General features: G+C 42.4%; 1 protein-coding gene across 4 annotated transcripts in view; it reads left to right on the top strand.

Moving 5' to 3' along the window:
• LOC116735423 (protein TANC2-like) overlaps positions 1-21,612 on the top strand; it is a 61,757-nt gene that overhangs the window by 13,531 nt on the left and 26,614 nt on the right. For 2 of the 4 annotated variants that reach the window (XM_032587332.1, XM_032587334.1), the window contains 11 exons: positions 3,362-3,501; positions 7,128-7,202; positions 7,500-7,547; positions 7,624-7,792; positions 8,592-8,912; positions 12,713-12,838; positions 12,916-13,182; positions 13,863-14,002; positions 16,042-16,273; positions 18,444-18,616; positions 19,854-19,934. In XM_032587332.1, coding sequence (XP_032443223.1) covers positions 3,362-3,501; positions 7,128-7,202; positions 7,500-7,547; positions 7,624-7,792; positions 8,592-8,912; positions 12,713-12,838; positions 12,916-13,182; positions 13,863-14,002; positions 16,042-16,273; positions 18,444-18,616; positions 19,854-19,934 — 1,772 coding nt within the window. The remainder of the gene's footprint in view (positions 1-3,361; positions 3,502-7,127; positions 7,203-7,499; positions 7,548-7,623; positions 7,793-8,591; positions 8,913-12,712; positions 12,839-12,915; positions 13,183-13,862; positions 14,003-16,041; positions 16,274-18,443; positions 18,617-19,853; positions 19,935-21,612) is intronic. The other 2 variants (XM_032587336.1, XM_032587335.1) reach the window with 2 other exon arrangements.

Here is a 21,612-nt window from a genome sequence, read left to right as displayed (position 1 = left end):
AAAGATCTTTAAGGTTCGATTTAACTAGTTTCACAGAACTTTTCAAGGAGTTTACTGTCAGACTTTTATAAATGTGAAAAATTTGCAAATGATATACGTTGGAAGATTATTTAAAAACAACTATGAGAATTGATCTATTCCATTTTGCACCTTTTATAGAGCACCACAAAAACATTTACATGTCTTATTCCAGGAAAAGAATGACATCATCACTTATTAAAATGATCATCTGCATCCATGTTTTGCTCAAACTCACTGACTTAGGCTACATTCTAATGCTAAATTCTAGACTAGAATTTAGCATTTTCTGTCAATTCCAAATACATTTTTGTGGTTGTTCACTTTTCCAAACATATGCGGCTTGTATGTGATCTCCTAACATTGAACTGCAAGCGACTTGAAAGTGTCCCTGCATGCGCAGTAGATGACACAACAGCTTGCTCCATTACATCACATGGAGCAAGCTTGCTCAGTATTTGTAGAAGTAAACATGGATGATAACAGTGGGGCACATCTTGTGATTTTAAAGTTCTTGTCCAGAACATTAACAACTTAATCATCAGTATCATCCACCATGGTTGTTGTTTTTCTTTCTGCTGCACATTTCAGTGACATTTGTCAAGTATCAATGTCATACAGTCAGATACATGTGACCTGGCTGTACAGACTCAGGTCACATTTCAAAATATCAGATAATGTGTGTTAATGTATTTTGTGATATGATGTGCTTATGTCCATTAGTTGGACACCCTGTAGACTGGAATTGTGGTAGTTGGTGTCAGATGTGGGTATAAGATACCACATCTGACACCAGATGTCAAATTGTGATGACAAACAAATTTGTCATCACAACAGACTACAACTATCAAGTAGGATTGTTACGTGCCAGCAATTTATCTCTTGCTTCCTTCACTAAAGAGTATAAAAGAATTCAACCACAAGTAAATAGACTGATTTGATATTGCTTTTCTACTCATGCCAACCGAACAATCTGTAAAAACAAACATTTTACAGTAGATCCATATTTATTTAGTTTCACTCACAAACACACACACAGACTTAGGCTATGTTCAGACAGCAGGCAGATGTGACACAAATCCCACTTTTTTTTGCCCAAATGCGATCCATATCCAATTTTTTTTTCATGGTAGTCTGAACAACTCAATTCCAGTCTTTTCACCCCAAAACAGATTTCTCTACAGAAGCTGCAGTCAATACTCCACCGAAGACTATTGCTATTAGTTGTCCTTTCTTTTTATCAGTTTCTTTTGACTTGATAATACTGTCATTTAACTTAACAAACTGATAAAAAAAAGGCCAGGGCCGTGCAGAGACCTTTGGAGGGGCAGGGGCTCAAAGTTAAAAAAGGGCACATTGAACAAGATCTTAAAACACTGTACAACAACATAGCAACAACCCATATTAATCAAGAATATAATTGGATCATACTATATCATTGTCATCATGTGGGGACAATGCAAAGCAAATGTATATTTTCCCCAACAGGTATAATGTTGCTGTTTCTGCTGCTGACAGTCCTGGAGGTCTGTGTTGATCTGAGACTGTAGCTGTTAAACAGACCATCGGAGAGAAGGTCGCTGGTTAGGAAGTTATGAAATAAGCAAATTTTCTGCCATTTTTCTAATTAAGCCCTAATAATATCTATTTAACCTCTACAACAACTTGGCTGCAGACTGCTTTATAAATCAAAAAAGTTCAAAGGGATTAACTCTACATAATTTTTTGATGTTAGCACCTCTGAGATCTCGAATTGTAAGACTGGGATATCAAGCAAAGAAAACTCAGTAGCTGCTGGTAAGGCCCTCCAGACATTCAGGGCCCTCCAGACATTCAGGGGGCTCCAGACATTCAGGGCCCCTAGAAATGGTTTAATTGTAACACACACCATAGATCTAAACCCGTAGCATCCATTTAGAGAGAATAACAATGTTATTACATTTTATTTAATGCATTCAGCTGAGAAAAAATAAATAGTACATTTAGGATTTAATTAGGACATTTACTTTGTAAAAGTTTAAAGAATCATCTTGATAGTTTGATTGTTGTGTTACCATGGCTACAATATGGTGTAATCTTTGTGTTTGAATTTGGTTGGTTCACAAATCCATCACAGCAAATAACCAATAATTAGTGATTGACTTTAAACTCGGCCAATAAACCTGGTCTCCCTCTCACAGACTTCACCTTATCTATATTTAAACATGTTAGCGATGCTAAGGTTCTTAGTACGACAGGTTCCCGGGGGGCAGGGGGGTTCTGTCTAAGGCCCTATATTACCTTGGGCCGGCCATGCATGAACAGCAGCTGCGATGAGCATCTCTGGAATCTACCTTTAATTCCCCGGTGGCCCCTATCAGTCTGCCGATGCTTTGGCGACATTTTGATTCATTTCATTATGGCATGTTTGGCTTTTTGCTGCGGTTCTAATTATTGCTACAATATTTTCACAGATGTTTATTTTGTGAACTCCAAATGCTCTGGGCTGAATCTTCCTTTAAGACTTGAGGTTCTGCAATAAGATCTATTGACAGCCGCGAACCTCCAGCCCAGATCCCGTCAGCAGCGACTTTAACCCGCCTGGTAGAAACGTTGAGAAGCAGAGTGAACAGTCACCAGGTGGTACCGGGTGGTACTGGGACTTTGAGCTGGGACTTTGTCTTATATCAGGATGTCTGATATAAAGACAAATATTCTTTCTATCTGTCGGTGGGACCGACTCAAGCTGCCTGTAGCGAACCGGGCCTTTAGCAGAATGATTAAGTTAAAGTCAGAAGTTTTCTCTGGAGCCGAAGCATTTCTGTGTTTAGTGGCGAGGCGGGTTTTATCCTGCTATTGCGAGGACAATTACAAAAATATAAATAGAAACAGTTCTTCTAACGTCAACATCAGACCTATGTTTTTATTCACAAACCAGTGTATAAAAAATATTCTTGCCCATATTTGATAGTTAGAGGGCATAGATCCGCCCCCCTCCTCCTCACCATGGACCCGGTGTCTGAACAACATGGAGGAAGAGAAATTAAGTCATTATTACTCTGAGGGCAGCCAGACTAGTTTATTTTGCTAAATTATTATATTTAGCTAAATATTATTGCTGAGGGGCACAAGCAGGCCTCTTGATGCACAGACTAAAAAAACGAAAAATTATTATTATTTTTTTTAAAACTCAAAAAGGGCACTAGGGGCATTAAGGATAAAAGGGGCAGGTGCTCAAGCCCCTTTCGCTCCCCCCCTCACGTGCCTGTGGGTAAGAGAGGATTTTTGACAGCAGAGATCACATAATTATTTTCCAATTTTTGTTCAAACCATTTCCCCTCCTCTGCTCTCTGTTACTCCTCAGATGAGGCAGAGGAGTTGGGACCACCACCTTCTGTAGACGAAGCGGCTGATGCTCTGAGGACCCGGCTTGGCTTCCTTCTTGGGGAGAAGGTCACAGTTGGAGAGTCATGTTTACCTTATCACAGCCCAAATGATGGACAGGTATGTATCTAACCCCAAACTTTGTCTTTCACATATTGTCATGATATTGGTATTATCTATCCATCCATCCATCCATCCATCCATCCATTTTCTTCCGGTTTTCCTGGGTCGGGTCACGAGGGTAGCACCTGAAGAAGGGAGGCCCAGACTTCCCTCTCCCCAGCCACTTGTTCCAGCTCTTCCGGGGGAATCCCAAGGCCAGCCGAAAAACATAGTCTCTCCAGCATGACCTGGGTCTTCCGGGGTATTAGTTTGACCCATATGCAGTTATGTTCACAGAAAACCAAAAAAGATTTAAAGATTTATTTACAACAGAAATGAAATGTGCAAAGATGATGTCTGGCTGAAGGTCAGATCCAAGACTTTAGGAGGATTGGAGCACTGAGGAGAGGTGACTGTACGAATGAGGTTTAACAGGAAAAATACAGATGATACTTGCTTGTGTGGAAGACGGTAGTCCGTCAGGAAGAGGTGAGTGAGATCTTTATAAGAGTCTGACGGAGGTTCCAGAAGAGATTCAGTCTGATAAAGGGTTCATAGGAGGTTTGTTTGCTGGGAACATGATGGGGGCAGAACAGATTCAAACAAAACACCAGTGAAGTTGGATGAGGGGGGTTTGAGGCTGCAGGTCAGAATAGAAGAGATCCAAGGAATAACTGAAGGTTTGCAGGTTGCTGACAGAGCTGGTGAATAATCTGAAATAAGATCCAAGGTTACGTCCAGGAAGCCTTGAAAAGGGAAACACAGAGGAGATAAGTATGAAGAATAACACAAACAGACATGAACCGCTGTGAGACTGATGACAGATTTGATGACATAAGGGTCAGTGTAGCGTGGAACAAGTTTCTTGGAGGCACACTTGAAGAGAATGTCACAGGAGGCGAGCCAAACATTCTGTCCAGGTGAGTACTGGGTGCGTTTACACACAGCAACGCAGTGGTTTTGTTCAGTTGTATGTTGGAGTGCGGAAACAGCGTTGGACCAAATGTGCTTGCCACGGCAGATGTGATGATAGACCAAGGTGGTGGAAGTGTCTCTTTCATTCACTGGGAAGAGAGGATGTTGGTAACCAAGGGAAATCTCAAAAGGAGAGAGACCTGTGGCTGCAGAGATATGTGGCCGTATTCATCCAATGGAAGGAACTTTCTCCAATCTGAGGGGTTTGTGGAGGTGAAACATCTGAGAGTGGATTGGAGTTCTTGGTTAACAAATTGTGTATAACCGTTGGACTGGGGATGGTAACCTGAGGTGAGAAACTTTGTCACTGAGAGCAAGGCAACTGAGAAATTAACTGGGGGCCACTGTCAGACAGAACTTCAACAGGGATGCCATGGAGACAGAAGACGTGCTTAGCAGGGAGTTGTGAGGTGCGACAGTCTGACTGAAGTTTTCTTAAGTAAATAATATGTCATGCTTTGGAAAATATGTTAATTATGGTTAGAGTGGTGGTCATACCCTTATATGGCAGCAGTCCAATGACAAAATTTAGAGTGATATGAGATCGAGGACATAGGAATTGAAGTCCAGTGAGAGGACAATGTAAGGGTTTATTATGAGTGCAGACCTGACAGGTGAGTATGTCTTCTTTGATGTCCTTATGCATGGAAGGCCACCTGAAGTGGTGAGAAATGAGGGCAGTGGTTCTACTTGTGCCAGGGTGAGTAAAAAACTCGGAATACAACCAGTGATTGAGACGGGAATGGATTGGAGGTAGGGATGAAAGTTCTGTTTGGTGGGCCATTACTGAGGTCTAGTTCATTCTGGAGTGCTTGGTTTACCATGTCCACAATCATCAAGCACTTGAGTGTATTTCCCAACACTGGGGTCAGTGTTGATGAGACTGAAGGTTTATGAAATTCATATTTCTTGGCTCTGACAAAAGATGGTTCCGAAGAAGGCGTTGGAGGACCAGGCAGATATGTCTTTAGTGGTATTCAGGGTTCCGGGAGTAGATGAGGATGTCATCAAGATAGACAAAAAAAGATGTTTAGAAAGTCACAAAGGAGATCATCGATGAGGGCTTGAAAGATAGCAGGGGCATTGCAAAGACCAAAAGCTATGACCAAGTATTCGAAATGACCAATAAGAGTTTTGAAAACTGTTTTCCATTCATCTCCCTGGCAGACAAGATTGTAGGTTTTGCAGAGGTCTAGTTGGTAGCTTCTTGTACTGGTTCGAATAATGAGGAGATGAGAAGAAAAATGTTTTTATTGTAACTGATTTGATTCAAACCTTTGTAGTCTATGCAGGGTTGGAGGGAGCTGTCATCCTTACTAACAAAGAAAAAACCCACCCCCAGTGGTGAAGATAATATATCCAATGATAGTGGATTCCTTTCTCCATGGCTTGGTGTTTTAGATGGGAGATGTTGAAGAGACAGAGCCCCCGGGAGTAGATCCCAGGCGCAGTCATATGGGTGATGAGATGATAATGACGAGGCTTTATGCTTTACCTTTGCTGAAAACTTGCTTTAGGTCATGGTATTTGGATGATGTTGTGGTGTATAGCCAGTTCTGGGAGGAGCATTTGATACACCTACAGGAGGTTCTACACCAAATCAAACTGGCTAGACTGACTGTTAACCCCAAGAAGTGTATTGTAGCCCATAGAGAAGTGGAGTACTCTGGTTCTGTCATTGGTTTTCGAAAGATAAAGCCTCAAATGGGAAAGGTTGACACAATCCATTCCTTATCAGTTCCAACTACAAAGAAAAAGGTGAGAGGAGTTCTGGGTGCCTGTACCGGAAATTCATACCTTCTTTTGCAGAGTGATCAGCTGTACTGAACCACCTAACAAAGGGTGCGGCCCCCAACAGTGTGTGCTGGACAGAAGAGTGTGATTGAGCATTCAAAGACCTCAATTAAGCATATGTACTCATCCAGTTTTACACACCCTAGACTTCAGTAAGCCATTCATCTTGCAAACACATTCTTCAGGAGTGGGCCTTAGAGTAGTCCTTCAACAAGAGGTAGATGGTGAAAGGCCTGTGGTGTTTCTGAGTTGGAAGCTGCTTGACAGGGAAACAAGATATTCAGCCATGGAAAAGGAGTGCTTGGTCATGAAGTGGGCTATCGAGGCCCTCAGGTATTATCTTTTGGGACGTCACTTCATCCTAGAGACTGACTATTGTTCCCTCCAGTGGTTAAGACAAATGAGGGATGCCAAGTCAGGCAAGTCCAATGTGGTTGCTGATTGTTTATCTAGAATAGCAGAGGACTGAGGTACTGTGCTCTTAAGAGAGGAGGGAGGAAATGTAATGAAGAGATCTTCATTACTGGAACTACTTTTACTTAAGTTACTGTGTAGCACTTTAAGAGCACTTTTTGCACTTTACTAAAACTAGCACTTTATTTAGCACTGCCCTTATGCATAGATTTTAAGTTTTAACTGTATTTATTGAGTATTTGTAGTGATTAGCACTACAAATACTCAATAAATACAATCTGTGCTGTGCACAGACTCTCCTCATTGAGAAGTGAGGTGGTTGTCTGTGAAGGGAGGATAATTGTTACTCAGAGCAAGGAGTTACTGGTTTGTAAAATTTGAGCAAATTTTTGTGCATAATATGTAAAGTGTGGAGGTGCTAGGATGGAGTAACTCACCTGTCTTTTCTGTGTCCTCTCCAGGGTGTTTGGACAAATACTTCCCTGAGGTCCAGACACCATTTAGAAGTTCCAGGAGAGGCCATGGAAAAGTGGGAGGTGGGGAATTGTTTGTGGGTTTTGTTATGGTGTACGGCTAAAACATAAAATATTTATAAAAAGTAAATAGAAATGTGCTTGTATTTGGCAAAAGATATTTTATATATTTACATAAGTGGAAATTGGTAAATTGAGATCCCCTGTGATTTAAAAGTGGTTTGATCCTTCACAGCTGGGACTATTTAAGGCTGCAATTGCACCTGTGTTTTTTTGTTCTTGATGCTGTGCTTTGGAAGAATAAACCATTGCTGTTTCCACCTTATTCTGCTTCGACTTTCATCTCCATTATAAATCCAGCTGCAAAAGGCCACCTGTTACATGGACACAGATCCCAACATATATGCGGTATAAGACTTCACAGTATAAAAGCAATTATTGTGAAATAATACACATATTGGTCAGTGTCTTTCCTTCCCCACAGAAGATGTCTCCTTCCTCCAGTCTGGCAAGCAGCAACTCTTCCCCCTGCACCACTCCACAGCCTCACACTGGGATGGAGGGTAACAATAAAGGCAAACATGCCTCCTTGTACCATGCCTCTGTCACCTCCCCCTCCTCCACACTGGAAAGCAGAGACAGTGGAATCATAGGTGAGACATAAAGGGATGACTCCTGGAGCATCACCCTTAGCAGATGAACCACTCATTTTGAGAATCTCTGTAGTCTGCGAATAGTAGTCTGCACAATCTCCATTTATGCATAAAATAGGAGTTGGAAGCCAGTTTAGAGAGATTGAGGTCCATTCTTAAATGTTTCATATCAGAGCATGTTTCACTCTTTAATGTTAACTTAAAGCAGTAAAACTAGTGTATTTTAGCTTCTACAGCTCTTTGAGAGGCCAGCAGAGGCAATGGTGATAAAGGTGTAAACAAAACAACACTTAATTAAAACCTTTTTATATGACTAACAAGCATGCTCTGTAAGGACAAATAAACCATCATCCCCCAATTAAACAGATAAAAAATAAACTGTTCTTATTTTATACATGTCAGTGACATGCAGTTTCACATAATCGTTTATCCATCCATCCATTGGCTTTACCCACTGAAAGTGGTCATTAGGCAATAGACAAGGTACATCCTAGCCAGGTTGCTCAACACAGAGACACACAGGACAAAAAAGATGTACATTAAGACCTAAGGAGAATTTAGACACTGTGGGAGTAAGGCAGAGTACCCATGACCTCATTCAGTTAATTAAATTAATATGTGTGTAACTTTTTTATATAATTGTGAAGTTTTTTCACTTCTCAATTATATGAAGTGTCACATAAAATCCCTATAAAATACATTAAAATTTGTGACATAATAAGAAAAGTTTATGAAAACTTTTCCAAGATTTTGTGCTAAATGAATTACTGTTTTAATGTTTTCCCGTACATTTTTCCAGCCATGCTGACCAGCTATTCTGCTGATTCTGCTGTAGAGCGGGAGGACGGCACCAAGTGTTCTACTGACAGTTACAACGGCAGCAGCCTCAACATCTGGCAGCAGGAACGCCAGCCAGTGGTGGCGTCCACTTTGTCCTCAAGTGTGAGATCCACAAGTCGCACCAACGGCAGCTCGATGTACAGGATAGAAGAGAGCCTGTATGCCTCTACCTACAGCCTGAACAAGCTCCACCCAAACCGAGGATCCAGCTGTTCACGCTCCTCTGGATCCACCCACTCCATAGCCCTCAACCTCATTCCACGCCCCAATTCAGTCGCTGGTAAGATGACAGTGTGTTGTAGTGTGTTCCAGTGTGTTCATGCACGCATGCATACGCATCCCCCTCCCTCACACACACACCCACACACACACACACACAGGAAGGAACTTCATCACTTTTTCTCACAGTCAGCAGTCAGGAAAGTATTACAAACATAGTTACCAGTTGCTTTCAAAACAAGATTCCTTTTGTTAGATATACTCATCAGAGCTGTGAAGCATTATGTGTCATTTTTAAAGCATGAACCTAAAATCAGAAGGCTCAGGTCTGAGTGACATTGTTTGTGCAGCACAGTCACAACACATTCTCCCTCTTGTCTTTTCCTCTAGTGCACAGGAAGGAAATGACATTTGTACCATTTCTCATACCTGCAGGTGACAAGGCACAGCCAGTTCTCAGATTGTGCAAAGTGTACAGACTTTTTTGTTTTTGAAATGTTTTAAGATTATTATTTTTGCCCCCTTCACTGCAGCAGCCCTAAAGTAAAACACAGTTCAAACAATTTTGCAGTACCCTACCATACATGTCTGCATTTGCTGACAGGCCAGAGTTGAAAAGAATAAGTCAAAGATACAGCAAAGAGGTCCTTCTCAACTCTGCTGGAGTTGCAGAATTTCACAGCTCAGGTGGAAGGATCTGGTCAGATGACAACTAGGACTAATGCTTTCAGCAAATCTGACCTTTATGTAAGAGTGACAAGAGGAAAGGTATCATTTGATGTAATCCATAAGAAGCCCTCTTTCTAGCTTATCACAAACCACCCTGGGCTTTCACGAAAAATCTCTAAACAGGCAGTTTGATTGGACAAAGTTGAACTTGCATGCAAAACACAATGTGTGGTGTAAAACTAAAACTGAACTTCACCCTGAACACACTGTCCCACCTGTTGATGTAGATGTGGGGATGCTTTTTATAATTGATGACAGACTTTAAGATGGATGAAGCTAAATACAGGCCAACCCTGGAGGCTCATCTGTTTGAGGCGCCAGGACTATGATGCTGAACTTACAGCTATAATGGAATGTATTAGATCAAAGCAGATTTATGTGCTAGAGTGATGCAGCAGGGTGACCATAGCATTCAAACATAATGGATACTTCTGTACAATTCTGTAAAAAAATGTTTCACTTAATTCAATTTAGTTTATTTATAACTTCAATTCACAACAAATGTCATCTCAAGGCACTTTCCCCCAAAAAATATTTCATTTAAATTCAGAGGTTGCACTAGATTTTTTTGTTATATTGTCATTTTGACTGATGACATCAAAAATATTCTGTCATATTCCATATTAATCCCTTAAATTTGAAATTATATTGACACACACATGCACACAAGAAATAACTTAATTCTATTCTGTTGCATTTAATTTTTATGCTGTTTAATATTCAACAAGTTGAACCTTATACCATCCAGATCCTATCATACATTAATCAAGCAGATGAACATCCATCCATCCATCCATCTTCTTCCGCTTATCCGGGGTCGGGTCGCGGGGGTAGCAGCTTCAGAAGGGAGGCCCAGACTTCCCTCTCCCCGGCCACTTCTTCCAGCTCTTCCGGGGGAATCCTGAGGCGTTCCCAGGCCAGCCGAGAGACATAGTCCCTAAAGCGTGTCCTGGGTCTTCCCAGGGCCCTCCTCCTGGTGGGACGTGCCCGGAACACCTCACCAGGCAGGCGTCCAGGAGGCATCCTGACCAGATGCCCGAGCCACCTCAACTGGCTCCTCTCGATGTGAAGGAGCAGCGGCTCTACTCTGAGTCCCTCCCAGATGACTGAGCTTCTCACCCTATCTCTAAGGGAGAGCCCAGCCACCCTACGGAGAAAACCCATTTCGGCCGCTTGTATCCGCAATCTCGTTCTTTCGGTCATGACCCAAAGCTCATGACCATAGATGAGGGTGGGAACGTAGATCGACCGGTAAATCGAGAGCTTCGCTTTTTGGCTCAGCTCTCTTCACCACGACGGACCGGTACAGCTCCCGCTTGACGGCAGACGCTGCGCCAATCCGCCTGTCGATCTCCTGTTCCCTTCTTCCCCCATTCGTAAACAAGATCCCGAGATACTTGAACTCCTCCACTTGTGGCAGGATACCCCCCCGACCCGGAGAAGGCACTCTATCCTTTTCCGGCTCAAGACCATGGCCTCGGATTTGGAGGCACTGATCCTCATCCCGGCCGCTTCACACTCGGCTGTGAACCGCTCCAGCGAGAGCTGCAGATCACGACCTGATGAAGCCAGAAGGACCACATCATCTGCAAAAAGCAGAGATGAGATCCTAAGGCCACCAAATCGGATTCCCTCAACACCTTGGCTGCGCCTAGAAATTCTGTCCATGAAAGTGATGAACAGAATCGGTGACAAAGGGCAGCCCTGGCGGAGTCCAACTCTCACCGGAAACGAGCCCGACTTACTGCCGGGCCCATATCAAAGGGTCCGGTAGGATATGGGTCCTACCGGACCCTTTGATATGGGCCCGGTAGGACCCTTTGATATGGGCTCCATTCTCCCGGAGAATTTGATATGGGCTCCATTCTCCCGGAGAACCCCCCACAGGGCTCCCCGAGGGACAAGGTCGAACGCCTTCTCCAAGTCCACAAAACACATGTAGACTGGTTGGGCAAACTCCCATGCACCCGCCAGGACCCTGCCGAGGGTGTAGAGCTGGTCCAGTGTTCCACGACCAGGACGAAAACCACACTGCTCTTCCTGAATCCAAGGTTCGACTATCCGACGGACCCTCCTCTCCAGGACCCCTGAATAGGGCTCCCTTGCCAGGGAGGCTTAAGAGTGTGACCCCTCTATAATTGGAGCACACCCTCCGGTCCCCCTTTTTGAATAGGGGGACCACCACCCCAGTCTGCCAATCCAGGGGAACTGCCCCCGATGTCCATGCGATATTGCAGAGTCGCGTCAGCCAACACAACCCTACAACATCCAGAGCCTTAAGGAACATATCTAACATTTTCTCCACAGTGATAAAAACCACTGGCAGAACAATTAAATTAATCAGCTAAACTTAAATTACCGTATGAGTGATTAAACTGCTGGGGTTTGAACCACAGCTTCATAACTTCCTCCTGGTTCTCATTTACAGGAGAAATTTCAGCTAAAAGATCAAACCTAAAAAAAATCCTGCCCAACCCAGACCAAGCCAGATATTTTGTCTGAGCCTGATTCAACCCGATTGATTAACTTACAACTAAGAGTTCCATGTGTGCATTTAATTATGCAGCACACTGCACTTGTTACAGTTGAATTAACTCATTACTTTCTTTTTTAACAAGGTAAACTGTTTACACCTCCATTAAAATATTTAATGCACCACTTCCTTCAAAGTTTTTAATGTTACTTTGAACCAGATATGCTCCAATGAATATTATCATATATTAGCCACTAGTTACAGGTAGAATTTGGTGTTGTCTGTTCTGAGCCCTGGCAAACATTTGACTCTGATCCCTGGTGTCTCTATCTCTAGTGCCACATTTCTGACTATGTTGCTACCAATTACCGAGTCAGCTTGTCAGCTGGTGCGTCCCTGAGAGGGGAAAATTTGTTAGAAACACGGACAGGTTGGTAATGATGCAAGGGCTAGGTTCTGGGAGTATACTAGAAATTACAGCACCAAAAAGTCCACATGATTTATTGTTTGTATTCGGAAACACAATATCTTTGAAATTAAAAAGTTTTATAATTATTTCTTTTTACTTGAAAAATATCTAGTGGTAGTGTTGAGAAGTTATATTTACAGAACAGAACTATTTCCACCTAAACACAAAATTAATTTGTTTCCTTTTCCAGCCACAAGTTCAGCCCACCTTGAAGACCTAGCCTTTCTGGATGATCAACAGAGACATTTAGCCTCAAAGATGTCCCTCAGAATGGCTGGAGAGAATTCTGGGAATCGTAATCAGCAGGACCCTGGAGGTAAAGATTAGCAAATATGTTTGGAAATACTGTGAAATAGCAATAATTGTACAATTTCCCTTTCTTCCGTACTGCAGTTGATTTTACTCCAGGCCTCAACCTGAAACCACTCCATTTCGAGGTTCCTGGTCTGTTGTCTGATTGGCTGTTCATGGGCAGAGAGTGGCTCTTCCAGGAAGTTGACACCCATCTGCACGGCAATGACCCAACAACTAACAGAGGCATATTAATTACTGGCAACATGGGCTATGGAAAGACTGCTATCATTGCAAGGCTGGTGGCACTCAGCTGTCATGGACACCACATGTGGCCGAGCACCACTGGCAAGCAGATCATACCCAAATGTAAGCATATTCAGATCTACTTGGCTTTTGATCTTCTGTTGTCAATTTATTTAAAATTTTATAAAAATGCCTTAAAGTTTGGTCTGAAACAAACTGACCACAATGAATATAAGCACCCAGATGGAAGAGTAGGAATTATATCCACCACTGTACACATGTGCACAGCAGGGACATCTACAACACATGTAGATATCCCTGCTGCACATCATGAACATAATGTGTAACTTCAAAATTAATTACTGAGTATTAAGGGACCACAGTCATATTCAGTCTTTGTCTTATGACTATAGTATCACTGTAATGACATGACCATCTCATTGTTACTTCTGACATACAGCATCTTGTCTTTTGAAGCATAAATCATAGAAGAACAGAAAATATTGCATAATTGTGAAGTTGTAGAAAAATGATGCATGCTTTTGAATAAGATGTGACCTGCATTTTTACTCAGCCTGCATGAGTCGATTTTAGAACCACCTTTTTGGGTCAAATAGATTTATAACTATTTTAGTGTATGTCTGTACCAGTTTTACCTACCTAGAGACTGAAAATTTGTTCTTACTATGAAAAATAACTAAGGCTTTGTCAGTATGAATGGAGAGCGTCTATAAAATCCATCAGATATGAAGAGCCATAACCCAGAGACAAAACTGAATCCAACATTTTTATTGACATTACAGATGGAGAATCGGTTTTGCTCTCAACTGAGTCTTCTGGAAGAGGAGGAGGGGCAGGAGAAGAAAATGGAGGAGGAAGCTGTCCAGGAACTCCAGAGAAGAAGAGAAGACAACAGGAGGCATTGTGGAGACTAGCTGGACAGGTTGTATTTCCACTTCTGTGTCAAACTGTACTTGAAGTTAATAGTTTACTTTGGTAAATTAGAAACTGCTATGCTATTTGTTTTCTACTTTAACACCCGCAACAAAGTAAAACGTTGTACATACTCACAGCACTTGAATCTTTGTGCTATTTCAATCTAAAGGCTCTAATATAGAAAGAAGGGTTACATTGCATATCCTAGCAAACAACACTTTTCCCCTTCAAAATGTTCATGTGCTATTTAGCACTATCTTTCTTCACATCAGTTTCAACCAGCTTCTCTGTCCCTTCTGGAGAAGCTTCATGTTTCACAGTGAGAATGGTGTTTCAGGGTGATTTTCCTGAATAGTTGAATACATTACATACCGTTTTCCTGTCTACACATTCTTCCACCTGAGCTGTGGTTCTCCGCAGTTCTTCCAGAGATGCCATGGGCCTCTTCACTGTTTTTCAGAATTTATGTCCAGTCTCTCATTTTAGATGTTACGGCCTCAAAGAACAGTTATATTCCTACTGAGGTTCTTTTTACTAATTAGTCCAGGAACTAGTTAGTAACTATGACAACTGGCTTTGAGTGGAGACTACAAACCAAGTTTTCTTGTCCAACATCAGTGCACCTCACAAATGCACTTCTGAAAGAATACTAAAATTCTATAAACACACTCATGCATATTGCGTAAAGTTTTCAAAACTCACTTTAACCTCCTATGGCTGCAGCATGTAAGCAAACATTATAATAAGCAATGTGCACTAAGAATGGCATGATACTAGAATCCAATAGTACACACACAAACATGTCAGCACTGTAGGCCATGTTTCACTAACTTCCTATCAATGGGCACAATGCCATGTTGATTAGGTGACAGGAGTCAGATGTGGACCTTTCAAAGTAAAACACTGAACCTATTTCCGGGGGCATGGCTTTAATGATGTCAGGACTTGACCATTGAGCCCTTCAATCCCTGAAGGTTTGGTGTCTCAGTGAGTTATTGTGTACGATATTTTTGTATTTTATGGCAAGATGTCAAATCTTGAGGTCAGGCCACGCCCCTTAAGCATGAGGGATCAAAGTCACGAGAAGGAGTTCAACCAAATATAATGGCTGTAAACGGCCAAAATTGGGTCAAAATTGAAATTTCAATCTAAGATGGCCAGCTTTCTGTTTGTTGTAAAACCAATGTTCAAAACCATCCATTCTGAGTGAAAGGTGTCGTGAGCAATCTGGACCAAAAACTTTGGACGTGCACGACCAGCCGCTCACCCTCTTGCCAAGTTCAACTCATCACCTTTAAACCTAGTTTAAGAGAGAGCTGTCAGTAGCAGAGCAGCTCCCACATCAAAACAGAAGAGGCTCATGATGTGGTGTTGTTTAGATAGGCTGATAAAATGATTGCCTTATCTGTGAACATGTCACATACTCTGACGTGTTCACAGTATGACTTCATGTGATCTTCTTGGGGGCAGGTGGTCTTGTTGGAAACCTTGTAGTCTGTCACTGAAGGAGCTCTCCAGTTCAGCAACAACTTTATGCATGGGGTGGGAGACACTGTCCAACAGCGATGTTGTTTAAGCCACTCCTTCTGTCTCCCAGCACTTTCTCTGGGAAGGAGGCATCCTGGCACAGTACTGGCCTTCCTAGCAAGTTTATCCAACTGCAGCTTATCTCAGCTGGAGATAAGCTGCAGCTGGAGATAAGCTGCAGCTCCAACAGACTCCAGGATAGATGATAGTTGAAGCTAAAGTTCATGTGTGAAACCAAACAATGAATACATTTGACAATATAGTAAATACTAAAGTTTGTGACTATAAGTTAAGAAAATGTGAAACAGATTAAGCAGAGTGAATAAGAATGATTTATAGTCATTATTACACAATGATTTCAATGTGTACTGAGCCCACCAGTACACGTTGCTCAATATGTACATTTTAAATATACAATTGGATGACAATAAAATCTGTCTTGGTCTATTCTGTCACATTTCTTTAGCAAAGGCCAAGAAAAGACAATCAAACTTATGTGTATGCCGATCTGTTTTGCAGGTAGTGGCCTTTCACTTCTGTCAAGCTGATAACTGTTACACCTGCCTTGTTCCTGAGTTCGTCCACAACATGGCGGCCATGCTGATCACTGCCCCTCAACTGACCGCCTATCGAAAACTGTTGCAGCACTCACCTCAGTTGCAGAGCATCCTCAGTCTGCGCTCCTGCATTCAGGATCCGAGCTTAGCCTTTCAGAGAGGAATACTAGACCCCCTGGATGCACTCCACAAAGGTACAACATTATACAATGCATGAAAAGTCTGAACCAATTATTGGTTCAGACCTGTTAGACTGAACCAGTCTGAACTGTTAAAGCAACTCAAGGAGTTGCATTTGCTCATTATTTGCTAAAGTTATAAGGGGGGGGGGAAATATACACTGCTCAAAAAAATAAAGGGGACACTTAAACAACACAATATAACTCCAAGTAATTCAAATTTCTGTGAAATCAAACTGTCCACTTAGGAAGCAACACTGATTGACAATCAATTTCACCTGCTGTTGTGCAAATGGAATAGACAACAGGTGGAAATTATTGGCAATTAGCAAGACACACTCAATAAAGGAGTGGTTCTGCAGTTGGGACCACAGACCACTTCTCAGTACCTATGCTGTCTGGCTGATGTTTTGGTCAGTTTTGAATGTTGGTGGTGCTTTCACACTCGTGGTAGCATGAGACGGACTCCACAACCCACACAAGTGGCTCAGGTAGTGCAGCTCATCCAGGATGGCACATCAATGCGAGCTGTGGCAAGAAGGTTTGCTGTGTCTGTCAGCGTAGTGTCCAGAGGCTGGAGGCGCTACCAGGAGACAGGCCAGTACACCAGGAGACGTGGAGGAGGCCGTAGGAGGGCAACAACCCAGCAGCAGGACCGCTACCTCCGCCTTTGTGCAAGAAGGAACAGGAGGAGCACTGCCAGAGCCCTGCAAAATGACCTCCAGCAGGCCACAAATGTGCATGTGTCTGCACAAACGGTTAGAAACCGACTCCATGAGGATGGTATGAGGGCCCGACGTCCACAGATGGGGGTTGTGCTCACAGCCCAACACCGTGCAGGACGCTTGGCATTTGCCAGAGAACACCAGGATTGGCAAATTCGCCACTGGCGCCTTGTGCTCTGCACAGATGAAAGCAGGTTCACACTGAGCACATGTGACAGACGTGACAGAGTCTGGAGACGCCGTGGAGAGCGGTCTGCTGCCTGCAACATCCTTCGGCATGACCGGTTTGGCAGTGGGTCAGTAATGGTGTGGGGTGGCATTTCTTTGGAGGGCCGCACAGCCCTCCATGTGCTCACCAGAGGTAGCCTGACTGCCATTAGGTACCGAGATGAGATCCTCAGACCCCTTGTGAGACCATATGCTGGTGCGGTTGGCCCTGGGTTCCTCCTAATGCAGGACAATGCTAGACCTCATGTGGCTGGAGTGTGTCAGCAGTTCCTGCAAGATGAAGGCATTGAAGCTATGGACTGGCCAGCCCGTTCCCCAGACCTGAATCCGATTGAGCACATCTGGGACATCATGTCTCGCTCCATCCACCAACGTCACGTTGCACCACAGACTGTCCAGGAGTTGGCGGATGCTTTAGTCCAGGTCTGGGAGGAGATCCCTCAGGAGACCATCCGCCACCTCATCAGGAGCACAGATTATTTCAGGCAGCTAAAATACTGTAAATGGTTCCCCCCTTTATAGCTCTCTTTTCACACTTAAAGAATTTGTTGTTGATGATGAGAGGAATAAACACAGTTGCAGAGTTTGTGAAAAAATAATTAATTAGAAATTTCTTCTATCCAGTAATCCATTTTACATTGAAAGGGGATTTTCCAGAAAGTCTACATTCTCATCTTTTCAGAAAGTCTAATCTTCGTGCCCTGCTATCAGCCAGCTTCCCTCCTCGTATATTTGCAATGAAAATTTATAAATACACACAATGTGTTGGAAAACTGTGTTTGGTGACTTACTTTTTTTGTCAGACTTGAGTGACAAAAGTAGGAAAAAGACAGATACTCTTGGGATTAAAAACAACACAAAACAGTGTAAGAAGATCTCCACACAAGACCTTGTTTATTTATTTATTTTACAATTTTGTTAGCAGCCGATTAAACTGAAAGTTACAACCTTGACATGATTATATGACTCGTTTTACTGAGAAATTGATCAGAAGTGGTGTGAAAATGAACTGATCCGGCTCTCTGGCTGCAGTGTATGCTGCCTTTGCCTCAGTGTTACCTGATAAAGGCAAAAGTAACTCAAAAAAATGATTGGGTAAAGCATTGAGTTTTACTGCCTCTGCCATTATAACACTGTTTGTTTGTCGGGGTTTGCTCTACTTCCACATGGGGGCGAGCCGGCGTCATGTCAATTATTCTTGCAGTTTTAATTTGTTGTTTTTTACCTTTCAGAGAGAAAGCTTCAGATTGATGTGGAAGGTCTCATTGTACTGATTGATGGGCTAAACGAGGCTGAGTTCCACCGGCCCGATTACGGAGATACACTGACTTCCTTTCTCTCTCAAAACATTCAAAAATTTCCTTCGTGGTTGAAGGTAATTTCTACTGTCAGGACCAGCCAGCAGGTATGTATGCTCACAAAAAAGTACTATACAAATATATTTCAAATAGCAACTATTTAATACATTCTTCAAGCTATGAAGGTTCTCAATGTGTATACACTGTTTCATAAAACCATGCTGCACAATAGCTGAAGCTCCATTTGAATCTTTTCTAAAGTTACAAATCAGAAAGTATCTTAACTGCAGTCATAATAAATAAACAGTTCTTGCTGTTATTCTAGTTCTTTACATGTCAGCTAACTGGTCTTCTCTAGGTTTAGGGGAAGCTTTTTTTTTATTTCACCTGCACAGTGGTGCAGTTGGTAGCACTGTTGCTTTGCAGCAAGGCTCGGGTTCGATTCCCAGCCTGGGGTCTTTCTGCACGGAGTTTGCATGTTCTCCCTGTGCATGTGTGGGTTCTCTCCGGGTACTCCGGGTTCCTCCCACAGTCCAAAAAACATGACTGTTAGGTTAATTGGTTTCTCTAAATTCTCCCTAGGTGTGAGTGTGTGTGTGCATGGTTGTTTGTCCTGTCTGTCTCTGTGTTGCCCTACGACAGACTGGCAACCTGTCCAGGGTGTACCCCGCCTCTCACCTGAAACGTTCGCTGGAGATAGACACCAGCGAACGGCACCCCTCCTGATCCCATTAGGGACAAGGGTGTAAGAAAATGGATGAATGGATCACCTTAAGTGCACAAAAGCACAATAACTTAAATGTAGAATTATTTTCCGAGAATCGGTGGGTAATCTAAATGAGCTTTTCAGTTTGTGTTCTCAGAGATTCTGTCTTTCAGTCATCCCTCTTAATTCTGTAGTAATTAAGAGGGAATTTGTAATTTGTGGCTAATTAAAAGTAATTAACCACAAATACCAGATATAGAACAAAATGTGCATTTGATTAATGTTCTCCCTGTGCATGTGTGCTTACAAATTAAATAATTTTGGTGCTTACATTTTTTTTATAACTGTGTAGTAGGAATAGTTATCTGCTTTTTCCTTCATTGCGTTCTTTGTCATTTTTGAAGTGCTGAGATTAAAATAAATGGAGGTGTTAAATTAAAAAATCATAAATTTATTCATGTTTGAGTTTATACATCTGCTTTATAATGTATAGAAGCTCAGTAATCGTATATATCTTGTTTTAAATAGAATCAGAAGCTAAATTTACTGCCTGCTTAGAGTCTTGCGTTAAAACCCTAAATTTTATTGCAAATAAAATACTGACTTAACATTTTTTTGAACTAATTTTAATTATTCAGGACATTGCTCAATGTCTGCCTTTTCACCATATCTCACTGGACGGAAAGGAGGAAAACAACGCTATAGACCAGGACCTGGAGGTAACATGAACACCTCCTTTTCAAGTTGTTTCACTTTGATTTGTTCATGTTTTGAAGTGAAAAGGTATTCCCCCCTTATAGATTGCCTCTGTGTTTGCATTTTTGGTCACATTGAGTTGTTTTAGATCATTTAACAGTTTTTGATATTAGACAAAGATTACTTGAGTAAATTCAAATGCAGTTTCCAAATTTAGATTTCATATATTGAGGGACAAAATCTGTACAAAAAAAACTTTCTCCCATTGTTAAGAAATAATTTTAGTTTAATTTTGATCACCACATCCCTGCCTAAATAGGGCTGTAGAATAAACCATTAACTAGCAGTCTGACTCCATTAAAACTTTTAATTGAGGGAATTGTATGGTCTGTAATTGATTAATCACAACTATTAAATCTATGGAAGGACAGTGTGGTTTTCGTCCTGGTCGTGGAACACTGGACCAGCTCTACACCCTCAGCAACGTCCTGGAGGGTGCGTGGGAGTTCGCCCAACCAGTCTACATGTGTTTTGTGGTCTTGGAGAAGGAGTTTGACCGTGTCCCTCGGGGAGCGCCTTGGGAAGTTCTCTGGAAGTATGGGGTAGGGGGCCTTTTGATATGGACTGTTAGGTCAATGTATGACCGGTGCAGAGTCTGGTCTGCATTGCCGGCAGTAAGTTGGGCTCATTTCTGGTGAGAGTTGTGTCATGGAAGAAATTATTTTAACAAGAGTCTGGATGAGAAGAAATAAGAAATTTATTGAAACCTTGCAAGGTGAGAACAGAAATACAGAGTCAAAGGAGTCTGTCAAGTCTGCTCTGACCAACAGTGGATCTGGCTTCCTTTTATAGGTTCTGGTCAGACAAGAGAGAATTCATTGGACAATAGGTGCGAATCCCTGATTGTTATGTACCAACAATTTTGTGGAGCCCAACACAGATGGTCTGGCCATTTGTCTATTGTTAAGGAAAGGAGGTTGTTCTCTGATCATAAAGAGGGCAGATAAGTTCTATGTTGGGAAGTAACACTTAGTCTCCAGGATCAAGGAGCTCCTGCTGTTATATGGCACTGTAGAAGTCTATAGGAAAGCAGATGGACCAATCTCATGATGAGATCATGCAGACTCAATCTAAAGCACAAGAGGGGTGAAGGGCACATTATAAAATTTTCCATTACAGTTGGACTCAGCCAAGGTTGCCCTTTGTCACCAATTCTGTTCATTGCTTTTATGGACAGAATTTTTAGATGCAGCCAAGGTGTTGAAGGGATCTGTTTTGGTGGCCTTAGGAACGCATCTCTGCTTTTTGCGGATGATGTGGTCCTACTGGCTTTATCAGGTCATGATCTACAGCTTCCGTTGGAGTGACTCGCAGCCGAGTGTGAAGCAGCCGGGATGAGGATCAGTGCCTCCAAATCTGAGGCCATTGTCTTGAGCCGGAAAAGGAGTCGGGGAGGATGTCCTGCCCCAAGTGGAATAGTTCAAGTATCTCGGGATTTTGTTCATGAATGAGGGGAAAATGGAGCGGGTGATTGACAGACGAATTGGTGCAGGGTCTGCAGTGAAGCGGGCGCTGTACCGGTCTGTTGTGGTGAAGAGAGAGCTGAGTCAAAAAGCGAAAAACATTCCTACCCTGATCTATGGTCATAACCGAAAGAACTGGGTCATGGATACAACTGGCCAAAATGAGTTTTCTCCACAG

Source organism: Xiphophorus hellerii, chromosome 16, assembly GCF_003331165.1.
Source record: "Xiphophorus hellerii strain 12219 chromosome 16, Xiphophorus_hellerii-4.1, whole genome shotgun sequence".
Taxonomy (NCBI): domain Eukaryota; kingdom Metazoa; phylum Chordata; class Actinopteri; order Cyprinodontiformes; family Poeciliidae; genus Xiphophorus; species Xiphophorus hellerii.
Note: the sequence above shows the minus strand (reverse complement) of the source record. Positions and strands in the feature narration are given on the sequence as shown.